Below are 11,436 nucleotides of genomic sequence, written 5' to 3' on the forward strand. Positions count from 1 at the left end.
ACGTTGTCTACTATATTATATAAACATGTGCAGTACACATTAATGCTATCATAAAATATAGGGGTCTTACACCCCTATTCTTTAAGCCCCTCGTTTAAATGCATAGTAAAGTTTTCTAATAAACAACATTTGCTACAGCACTGCGGATGATTTGCTACACTGATTACATCACGCTCAACTATAAATTCAATTGCTAGTGTGTACGTTACTTGCACGTTTCACACAAGGGCAGAACAGTGATGTAGAGCAAAAGACAATTTTAGTCCTGTTTCCTTTCGCTTTAGAACAGAACAGAGCAGAATAGAAGAGAACAAAATGGAACAGAACAGAACAGAGCTGAGCAGAAGAAAGCAGAACAGACCAGACGAGAACAGAGAAGAGAACAGAGAAGAGAATAGAGAAGAGAAAAGAGTAGAGAACAGAAGAGAACACAGAAGAGAACAGAGAAGAGAACACAGAAGAGAACAGAGAAGAGAACAGAGAAGAGAACAGAAAGAGAACAGAGAAGAGAACAGAGAAGAGAACAGAGAAGAGAACAGAGAAGAGAACAGAGAAGAGAACGGAGAAGAGAACAGAGAAGAGAACAGAGAAGAGAACAGAGAAGAGAACAGAGAAGAGAACAGAGAAGAGAACATAGAAGAGAACAGAGAAGAGAACAGAGAAGAGAACAGAGAACAGAACAGAGAAGAGAACAGAGAAGAGAACAGAGAAGAGAACAAAGAAGAGAACAGAGAAGAGAACAGAGAAGACAACAGAGAAGAGAACAGAGAAGAAAGCAGAGAAGAGAACAGAGAAGAGAACAGAGAAGAGAACAGAGAAGAGAACAGAGAAGAGAACAGAGAAGACAACAGAGAAGAGAACAGAGAAGAGAACAGAGAAGAGAACAGAGAAGAGAACAGATAAGAGAACAGAGACGAGAACAGAGACGAGATCAGAAACGAGAACAGAGAAGAGAATAGAGAAGAGAACAGAGACGAGAACAGAGAAGAGAACAGAAAAGAGGTGAGGTGAGGAGAGGAGAGGAGAGAACCGAAAAGAGGTGAGGAGAGGAGAGGAGAGAACAGAGAAGAGAACAGAGAAGAGGAGAGGAGAGAACAGAGAAGAGAACAGCGAAAAGGAGAGGAGAGGAGAGTAGAGGAGAGAACAGAGAAGAGAGGAAATGAGAGGAGAGGAGAGGAGAGGAGAGGACAGGAGAGGTGAGGAGAGGTGAGGAGAGGAGAGGAGAGGAGAGGAGAGGAGAGGAGAGGAGAGGAGAGGAGAGGAGAGGAGAGGAGAGAACAGAGCAGAACGGAGCAAATTTAATAAAAATTTTAACTTTCAATAACAGTATAATGGAGAGTTAAAAATGAATAAATAAACAAACAACAAAAAAGGTTAAGGTGTTTAAATAGATATACTCGTTACATACGAGGGTGAATCAAAAAGTTTTATTAGTTTTATTAGTTAAGTTTTATTTATAAAAAACTGTTTTTCTATGGGAGTAATATGATTGAAAGTAACAGTACTCTTCTCTATTTACATTATTGATTGAATATCCTCTTTCTGTGTCGTGTCCTTTGTCGATTTAAGTAAGGCAACGCATCTGCAAATGCAGACGTCTATGGGCAACGGTCACTTCCACAATTTGGTTTATTCAAGTGGTTGGATGCTCGATTGCCAACTTTTGTTATCAAAAATATTGCCATTGTTAGAAGGCAATCTTACGGGCAACACATTTGCCTTAGAGTGTAAAAAAATGCAAAATGTACTGCTCTGCCTCACTATTCTGTTATCGTGTGAACTTAGCTTTAAATTAGATTAAGTCCGTATCCGGAGAACAACTTAGTATAGAGAGAACGGGTGTTCCAATCCAGAGAACTTAAGTTTTAAAACTTACGATGTAGACAATGTAATTGAATAAATTTGGAACATACTACGATTGTGTTTCTAGTGTCATAAATAAGAACAACTGGCTGCCGCCCGCGACACCGTTCGCGCGGAATTAAGAATAACTTTGTAAGTAGCCTATGTGTTCCTCCACATCCACACTATGTTCTACATCTTAGTCAAATTACAGCGATATTCGTTCTAACTACTGGAGATACCTTCTAACAAACATCCATCCATTTATAAATCTAAACTTTCCTAGTAAATCCATACAATAGACAACAGATTATTCTAGCTCATTTGGTTAACGCTCGCAAAATAAACAAGTTTATTTTATTTTCCTAATGCATTTTGTTATTAACTGTACTTACATTAGAATAATTCTAAATACTATTATCGGGTAAGTGTTATTTCAGCAAAACAATAGTTATTTTCTACATAGCTATACTTCAGTTTGCAATGTAAAAATTTTTAAAAAATAACACTGTCATATTCCATCTCTTCGCATAATGTAAAAGAAAAATAACATCTCACGTATTCCGAATTCAATTCAGTAAAAATGTACTTTGAAAATAATTTTAATATTCCTTCGCATTTATATGAAGACTTATTGTGAATATTATGTTCGTAATGATACTTACGTGTATGATTAAGTCTGCGGGGACTCTGAGAGATTATTTCCATATTGAATCTTTTTGAATTTAATTAAATAAAAAAATGGGACTTACTGGCAGCCGATAGTCGAAAGTAACCTTTATCTGAAGTAAAGTAATAACTGGTACCTGCCTAAATTATCTATATAAAGTAAAACAGTGGTAGATCCATCCATTTTAACATTCGCATTTATAATATTAGTAATATAACCTCACTTTATTCTCAAATTATTACAATACAACCTCACAATTTTTTAACATGATAACCGTAAAAATTGAAACATATTAATGGCCGCCATGTATGGAATTTAACGTTTCAGTTGGAACATACAGTATTCGTTTAACAAATATTCTTCAAGAATACCTTTCCAACAAAGTAAACAAACTTTCCCTTGATCAAACATAAATAAGTTAACCTGTACTACGAAGCAATTTCAATCTGCAAACAGACGCTATTCCAAACATTAAGTATTTATTTTTATACGGGATTGATTCCTTTGATTATAACGATGTATTATTTCACAACATACAATCATTTGTTTCAATTATTTTATATATATCTTAATATATATAAATCTCGTGTCACAATGTTTGTCCTCAATGGACTCCTAAACCACTTAACCGATTATAACAAAATTCGGACACCATGTGCAGTTCGATCCAACTTGAGAGATAGGATAGTTTAAATCTCAAATTATAGTCGCAATTTTAATTTATTGCTAATTATTTGTCTGTTATTATTAGACAGTCACAATTATCTGTTAACTCCAAATGATTCTAACAGATGTCGATACCTTTCGACTGGGTTGAGTAAGTAATTAATAGATGGCGCTGCTATGGTAAATCTACGAACGTGTCATATAAGCTACATTTATTTTTATCTATTTTTCATACCCCAATTAAGTTTTTTTTAACTGAGCGCGGACGAAGTCGCGGGCGACAGCTAGTATATATATATATATATATATATATATATATATATATATATATATATATATATATATATATATATATATATATATATATATATATATATATATACGTTGCATTTACAACATCCGTTGCACGAATTGGTCGGCTCGCCCGGTGAAATACCACGACCACACAGGAGACAGACGTGAAGTGGAAGTAATTCCGCGTTCCGTCTGATAAGTGTGGTGCCGGAGGCCTAATTTTAGTCCTCTTTCCCTTTCCATCCCTTTTCTTATAAGGAAAGGATGGGATAGAAGGTGGAGATGCATAGGAAGGTTAAATATTCTCTTTTTGTACGTCTCCTTCGTCGATTGAGGGTAGGCAACGCATCTGCAATTGCGAATGTCTATGGACAGCGGTCGCTTCGCCATTTCGGCGAATTTATGTGATTCCACTTGCTCGTTTGCCACCTTGTCATATAAAAAAAATGATGTTTAGATTTCATAATTATTATATTTTTTACTACTTCACCATACAGAAGACATTTGTGAAATGGAAGCAATTCTGCATTTTATCTGTTGGGTATTATATCGGAGGCTTACATTTGGCTTTTATAAGGAAAAGATGGAAAGTAAGTATAAGTAAACGATAAAATAGTTTTTAGGTAACATTCATAATTATTCGTTTTACGTCGTGCATGTTTGAAGTCGATTTGTTACGCGCAAGTTGATTGGTCATATGTTGTGACTAGACACAGCAAATAGGAATGTCTAATTAGTACTAATGAACATGGGCGTGGGTTTTTATAGAACAAAATAAACTGACTGATAAGAGATTTATGTATAGTATGTAACCTTTTGTAGCTTTAACAATTGAACCGATTTTGACGAGTGAGGTATTACTCGATTCGTATTTTTTACGGAGTATTTTAAGTACACAGTTAGAGGGTTTTATTGTTTTATAGCGGGTTTACATTGCCGAAACATCTATGCAAATACATAATGTTGTATCTTTCTTTTTAAAACAGTATGAGATACAAGACCATATGTTTGTTTTACAACTGTGTTGGGGGTGAATACTTACGACTAAATTAACTACTGCTTCTTACATTAAAGTTTTTTATTGTACTTAGAGGTATAAAATATGTCCACATATAAACAGTAACCTCACAAACATGCAAGTTAATATATTTATAAATGCATTTTGTAGAAAGTTAAGCTGAAAAAATGATCTCAGCTTTGTTGACATGATTAATGGCCATCAGCTCATTTGTCTGATTTTTGACACAGACAATCTATCATTACGTAAAGACACGTTGAAAGCATCGAGAAATTGTTCTAAAAGCGTATAATAAATATATTTTACATGCTTTTAAAAGCATTTTGTGTGTACATAAAATACTTGATAGTACTACAATTACGTTTACATTTAAAACTGACACTGATTCTATTCCTTGGCGGGCGGCTCCACCCCACCTAGCGATAGCCGTCGGCGTCGCAGATGGATTAGGATAAAGATATTGTAATCAAAACATTGTCATTCTAGCTTGCTTGAATGGCCGACATGTTATCGGGTTGATGGTGAGTGGATGCCTCGCTGGCGAGGTGGGGATGCGGCGGCGATCGCGAGACGGGATGATGCTGGTTGGGCGAGGAGTCGGGGTCAATCCTTAACTTGTTGAACCATTTAATGCTTTAAAATCTTAAAAATGCAGCACGATTTTAATAAATTTTGTACCGTATTGTGTACAAAAGTAATTAATTCAGTAAATTTGTCGTTTAATTGGTTTTACGAAGGCGTTTATGTGTTTAAAACAATTAATTGGTGAAAATAAATCGGCAGTAAAACAGAATTAAAACCTTTTTGAAATTCGAATAGCATTTTACTTCGAATTTATTGTTTTTTTAGATATTGAACGTCAGGTAAATGTTCAATTTATTTCACCATAAGAAGCGTGTAAGCAATGTTTTTACGCACGTCTTAAGTACACCACAGTCTTGTATATGTTCTAAATTTAAATTCTTTTATTGTTACTTTACTATATAAGTATACTATATCTAAATTGTCGTTAATAAATAAAATAAAAGAAATATAATACTCGTGATTTTCTGTAGTGTAGAGTAACAAGAAAGCAACAAAAATACAGTCTTCATTAAAAGAGTATTTTAAAAGATATTTTTTTTTTCACTTCACGAATACTTTAGTAAATTGCAAGAATCAGTTAAAAGATTCCAGAAGACATTTATCTACGTCCGTTCGCACAGATTTATTTTGTATAGCACTTAACTAAAGAAAGCTTTCTAAGTAAATATGTAACATATGTACATATGACTGTAATTCTCAGTATATATAGAAAATAATAAAATAATACCTAGGAACTAACATAGGCGTTTTATTTATTATATTTTATTTATTTATTTATAACTAGCTTTTACCCGCGACTCCGTCCGCGCGGAATAAAAAAATGCACACAAGATAAAAAAGTTCCTATGTCCATCTCCTAGTTATAAGCTGCCTCCCCATCAATTTTCAGCTAAATCAGTTCGACCAATCTTGAGTTATAAATAGTGTAACTAACACGACTTTCTTTTATATATATAGATAGAGATAAAGATTGGTAGTCTTGGGATTATTGCAAATTCCCACAAAACTATATAAAACAACTAGCTGTCGCCCGCGACTCCGTCCGCGCGCAGTTAAAAAAAACTTAACTGGGGTATGAAAAATAGATAAAAATAAATGTAGCTTATATGACACGTTCGTAGATTTACCATAGCAGCGCCATCTATTGATTACTTACTCAACCCAGTCGAAAGGTATCGACATCTGTTAGAATCATTTGGAGTTAACAGATAATTGTGACTGTCAAATAATAACAGACAAATAATTAGCAATAAATTAAAATTGCGACTATAATTTGAGATTTAAACTATCCTATCTCTCAAGTTGGATCGAACTGCACATGGTGTGCGAATTTCATTATAATCGGTTAAGTGGTTTAGGAGTCCATTGAGGACAAACATTGTGACACGAGATTTATATATATTAAGATTTGACTGTAGGATCAAAAAAGAATTAGAAAGTTAAATTAAATTAAGATAATTAAATAAAGTTAAATTAAATAAAAGGAAAGTTAAATTAAGTAAGAATAGAGAATAGAAGTATTATGGTAAAGAATCTAATAAATATTTCTACAGATTTTTTTTCTAAATTTTCATTTGGTAGTTTCATCACTAACATAGGATCTTAAAAGTAAATTTTTATAATTTACACAATGTAAAATTGAATCTAGCAAAAGCTTTATTTAGTAGACAGTCGATGCATGTCGGAACGAGTTGCAAATTAGCTTTGTAAAGCTCAGTGTAGCGAGGAAACATCTCCGGTTCAACGGTTTCACACAACAACCTTTGATAACAGTTAATTTTACAAAACAGTTTTATATCAATTTTTGGGCAATTTGTATAAAAATATAAACGAATTATTGAATTATGTTTTATAGTCTGTTACCACTAGCAAAACATGTATAAAAATTGTCAATTTTTTAATTTTTACAAAGCGAGTCCCAAGTAATCTTGGTTGACTATATGGGTTCCAACAAAATTCCCGAGGGAGGTTAGCACGATGAAATTTAGTAACTGGGGGTTAACCGAAAGCTGATAATTTTTGGAACGAAGTTCCTTATCGCGCGTTGTGAAAGGGGGCTAGACGGAAAAAATTCTTACGAAAAGTTGTCACGACACTTTTTGCTATAGTAAGTATGTTACCGACGAATGAGCGCTACTTCACCATGGCAACGACGTGACAATATATAATGAAAATTTTATGTTACTTTTGAGTGCATTTTGTTTAAGATTGTTTTTTTTGGCATTTTTGCCAAAATTGTTTTGGGAATCTCTGGTTTAACACACAAAGCAGTATAGTTGTATTTGTGCTTGTGTAAATACTAGCTGATGTCCGCGGCTCTGTCTGCGCGGAATTAAAAAAAAACATAATAAGTAGCCTATGTGTTCTTCCAGACTATGTTCTACGTTTGTGCCGAATTTCATCAAGATCCGTTGAGCTGTTTTGGAGATACCTTGTATCAAACATCCATCCATCTAAACATTCGCATTTATACTAGTAAGATAGACAAAGAATATTGCTATAGACATATAATAAATAATAATAACTTTCCCATAAACTAAATTGTGAAATATTTTCATACATTACCGCTAGTGGCAGTTCATGTCTTACTTTATATTTATTTATGTGCTGCAATATGTAGGATATTAAGGTACATTTCCACTGAGAGCACAGATATGTCTAAATAAAACTTTATTATGATTTCCATCAACAATTTGTTATCTTTTACAGACGAAACTTATGACTAAAGTAATGTTTTCACTGGTTTAGTAATTTTTTGATACATTTATTTTAGATATGGAAAAAATTTATAATTTTAACTGATTTTACTTCTTTTGGCAATTCTTGATTGTTGTTGTGCTATTTGTTTGCGATCATTATTAAAGTTGTCTGAAATATTGAAGGATGAACAAATGCGTGAACGATGAACAAAGGCGTCGTATTTGACTTGTGGCTTCCAGATTGATGTAATACTTAAAAAAGCAAAGACGACGCAAAGAAACTCAAAGAGACTCAAAAAGGCAAAGAGGCGAAACCGACGAGCATTTATGCATAGATATATGAGTGTGAAAAAGGAGGATAACGTGCCAGGATTGCGCCAAATGGAAGCCTACAATCTCTGCCTACCCCACTGAGTTACGAAAGCAAGTTGTTGAAATGTTTAGATTCCTGTGGACTCAAGACAAAAGGCATAATGTTGGTTTTCAATCACAATTAATAACGTATAAAATAGCTCAAAGCATCTGTGCTTTGTTTCCATTTGCTGTATAAACACAAAAGCTAATTAGAACGAACAGTATTCTGCTGAATGGTTTATATAACGTAAAACATTTCCACGGCTCTCAAAATGAATATAATGAGATGTAATTTTTTAAGATAGAATCTATATATATAAAAGAAAGTCGTGTTAGTTACACTATTTATAACTCAAGATCGGTCGAACTGATTTAGCTGAAAATTGATGGGGAGGTAGCTTAGAACCAGGAAACGGACATAGGATAATTTTTACCCCGTTTTCTATTTTTTATTCCGTGCGGACGGAGTCGCGGGTAAAAGCTAGTTTATGAATGAATTCCTTCGATATACAATCTACCAAGTATTTACTTTAAATAACAAACAGACGGCGTACACAAATTGACGACATGCACGAAGTCAGGAAGGTCGCTAGTTGATAAAAACTGGAATTAGACTTCCTTTGATATAATTTAAATGAACAGAACATGCCCGAGGCTACATTTACATTGCCCGAATAATTACGTGATGTCGAAATTCAGACGGCGTTTGCAGATTTTAAGCCCGAAACCAGCCTTTATCTCGAATATATTTTAGAAATCATTTTCAAGGGGCCCCTCTTCAAATGTTTTACGATTTGAATGAAGAACTGAATTACAAATGTTTTTTGAGAGTTCTCGAGTGAAAGTCCATTTTTATTACGATTTTATTATTATGCTTGTTACATATATGCCTATAAGGAAGATCGCCGACGCAGCAGTGCGTTGACTTCGCCGCGACCCACTTAAGTTGACACGAGGCGCTGAGGCAGCATTGGCACCGATATTTCGTAATTATTAATTGTAATAAGTTAAGCAATTCCAATCCTAACTTCGGAGGGAACATAGCATAGTTAGTAATAAGTTTAATTTGTAATTTTTTATTAATTAAATTAAATTATAAGAATCAATCTCGGTTTTTTTTGGAACCTTCGGCTGTGGCAAACATAATTGGCGCAGTCGGTAGGATACTCGCGGGTCTATTTGCGAGTATAAAATTCTTCAAGAATAGAAGATCATCGCGGGCGGCCCGGGCGACTTTCCAGTCCCTCATCGAGTATCCAGCAACGAACCTGCTGCACGCCGGAGGCGAATCCAGTCATCGATTCACCAAAGAATACCAGATTAATATGATACTGTAAGTACACTTGAATTGTTCACGTGTTGCTTCCTTTTTATCCTAAGTCTTAGTTATCCTATACCAAAATTTTCCACCCTAAACCTTTAGGTAAATCGCGGGCACCTGCATCGCAGCAGGCTCGTCGACGTACTTTAGACCTAGATAGAAATTTAGATTTAGATATTAACTTAGGTGATATATTCTTAGAAAACAGTATGAGTACGGACCCAGACACCATTTTCAAGGTCCTGCGTCCCGTACCAGAGTTCGACGGCAACCCTAATGTGTTGCCTCGATTTATTAATATATGCGACCAGATAGTGGCAAAATATATAAGCGCTGCCCCTGGGAGCGAATTATCGAATTTATGTCTTTTAAACGGTATTTTAAATAAAATAACAGGCACCGCCGCGTGCACCCTTAACTCAAACGGCATACCGGATAGTTGGGCCGGAATAAGAACTAATCTAATTAACAATTTCAGCGATCAAAGAGACGAAACCGCCTTATACAATGACCTCTCTTTAGCCGTTCAAGGGAATAGGACTCCACAAGAGTTCTATGACCATTGTCAAAGTTTATTCAGTACCTTAATGACTTATGTAACACTACACGAGACTTTAAAGACAACAATTGACGCAAAAAGGCAATTATATAGGAAAGTTACTATGCAGGCGTTTGTTCGTGGCCTTAAGGAGCCTTTAGGGTCCCGAATAAGATGCATGCGACCCCCGACAATCGAAAAAGCATTAGAGTTTGTACAGGAGGAATTAAACGTGCAGTACTTACATCAACGGCACGAGTCCCCAAGAGCCCCACAAAATTTTAAATTAAATATACCCGTAAATTATACACCCCAACCGCGTCCTCAACCCTTCCAAATGTCAGTACCTAGCTGGCCGATGCAACTAGGACCACGTATGGCAAACCAAGTTCAACCACAACCTTTTAAATTTAATCCCCCACAAAATCAACCCCATATGCCAACTCGAACCCAACAAATGTTCCGCGCACTACCCCGTAACTACAACCCCCAAAGTAATGTATTCCGTGTACCACCTAGAAATAATTCCCTGCAAAATTCAGGCCCCAAGCCGATGAGTGGAGTTCAACATTTCGCACCGAGGGTGTTACCCCATACCTCAATGACAGGTCATAATTGGTTTAAGTCAGGTAACCCACCACCGACTAATTACTTCAAGTCGAGAGATATGAATGTTCATGAATTAAGTTCCCCTTATGACGAATATTATCCGCCTGACTACTACTATTACGAACCACAGTACTACCAACCCGATTATACAGACTATAATGCATTCGATTACGACTATAACTCTGATGTGACATGTTATGACGTGACAGATAACCCGATTTGTGACTCGACAGATGACATAGAACCTCAGCCAGGTCATAGTCAGGACGAAAAGGATTTTCGGATTGCGAAGTCCTCAGGAAAGCCAAGATAGAACTAAATTTACAGACACAACGACAGTTACCTTACATTCGTATCGCGAACCCGCCGCTTAAACTTCTAATTGACACCGGCGCGAATCAATCTTTTATCAGCCCTGAAGCGCTACAAAATTATTTCCCGCATATTCCACTCAACTACGATCCGTTCGAGGTAACTAATGTGCATGCCACCAGTAGGAATAATTATTCCGTATCATTACCGTGTTTTAAAGAATTTAACGATTCCAGTTACATAAAGTTATTCGTGTATCGCTTTCACGATTACTTTGACGGTTTAATAGGATTAGATTTACTAAGTAAATGGGAAGCGAAGATAGACTTAAAAGATTTTCGTTTAATCACGCGATCCGCGACGAATCCTATTCGTATGTACGATTCACGTAATATAAACTTGTACGAGGATATAATTCCAGCTAGTTCCTCTAAGTTAATTCGTATCCCTATTAACACTTCCGACGGTGATGTTCACGTAAAAGAGCAAATAATTTGCAACTGTATAATTCATGAGTGTATTACCAAC

At 35.5% G+C, this 11,436-nt stretch overlaps 1 protein-coding gene across 1 annotated transcript; it reads left to right on the top strand.

Moving 5' to 3' along the window:
- Positions 1-315: 315 nt before the first annotated feature.
- LOC123722551 (ring-infected erythrocyte surface antigen-like) lies at positions 316-903 on the top strand. Its single transcript, XM_045684670.1, has one exon. It carries the CDS (start codon positions 316-318, stop codon positions 901-903), a length of 588 nt encoding a protein of 195 aa, XP_045540626.1.
- Positions 904-11,436: the final 10,533 nt, after the last annotated feature.

This window comes from Papilio machaon, chromosome 27, assembly GCF_912999745.1.
Source record: "Papilio machaon chromosome 27, ilPapMach1.1, whole genome shotgun sequence".
Taxonomy (NCBI): Eukaryota; Metazoa; Arthropoda; class Insecta; order Lepidoptera; family Papilionidae; genus Papilio; species Papilio machaon.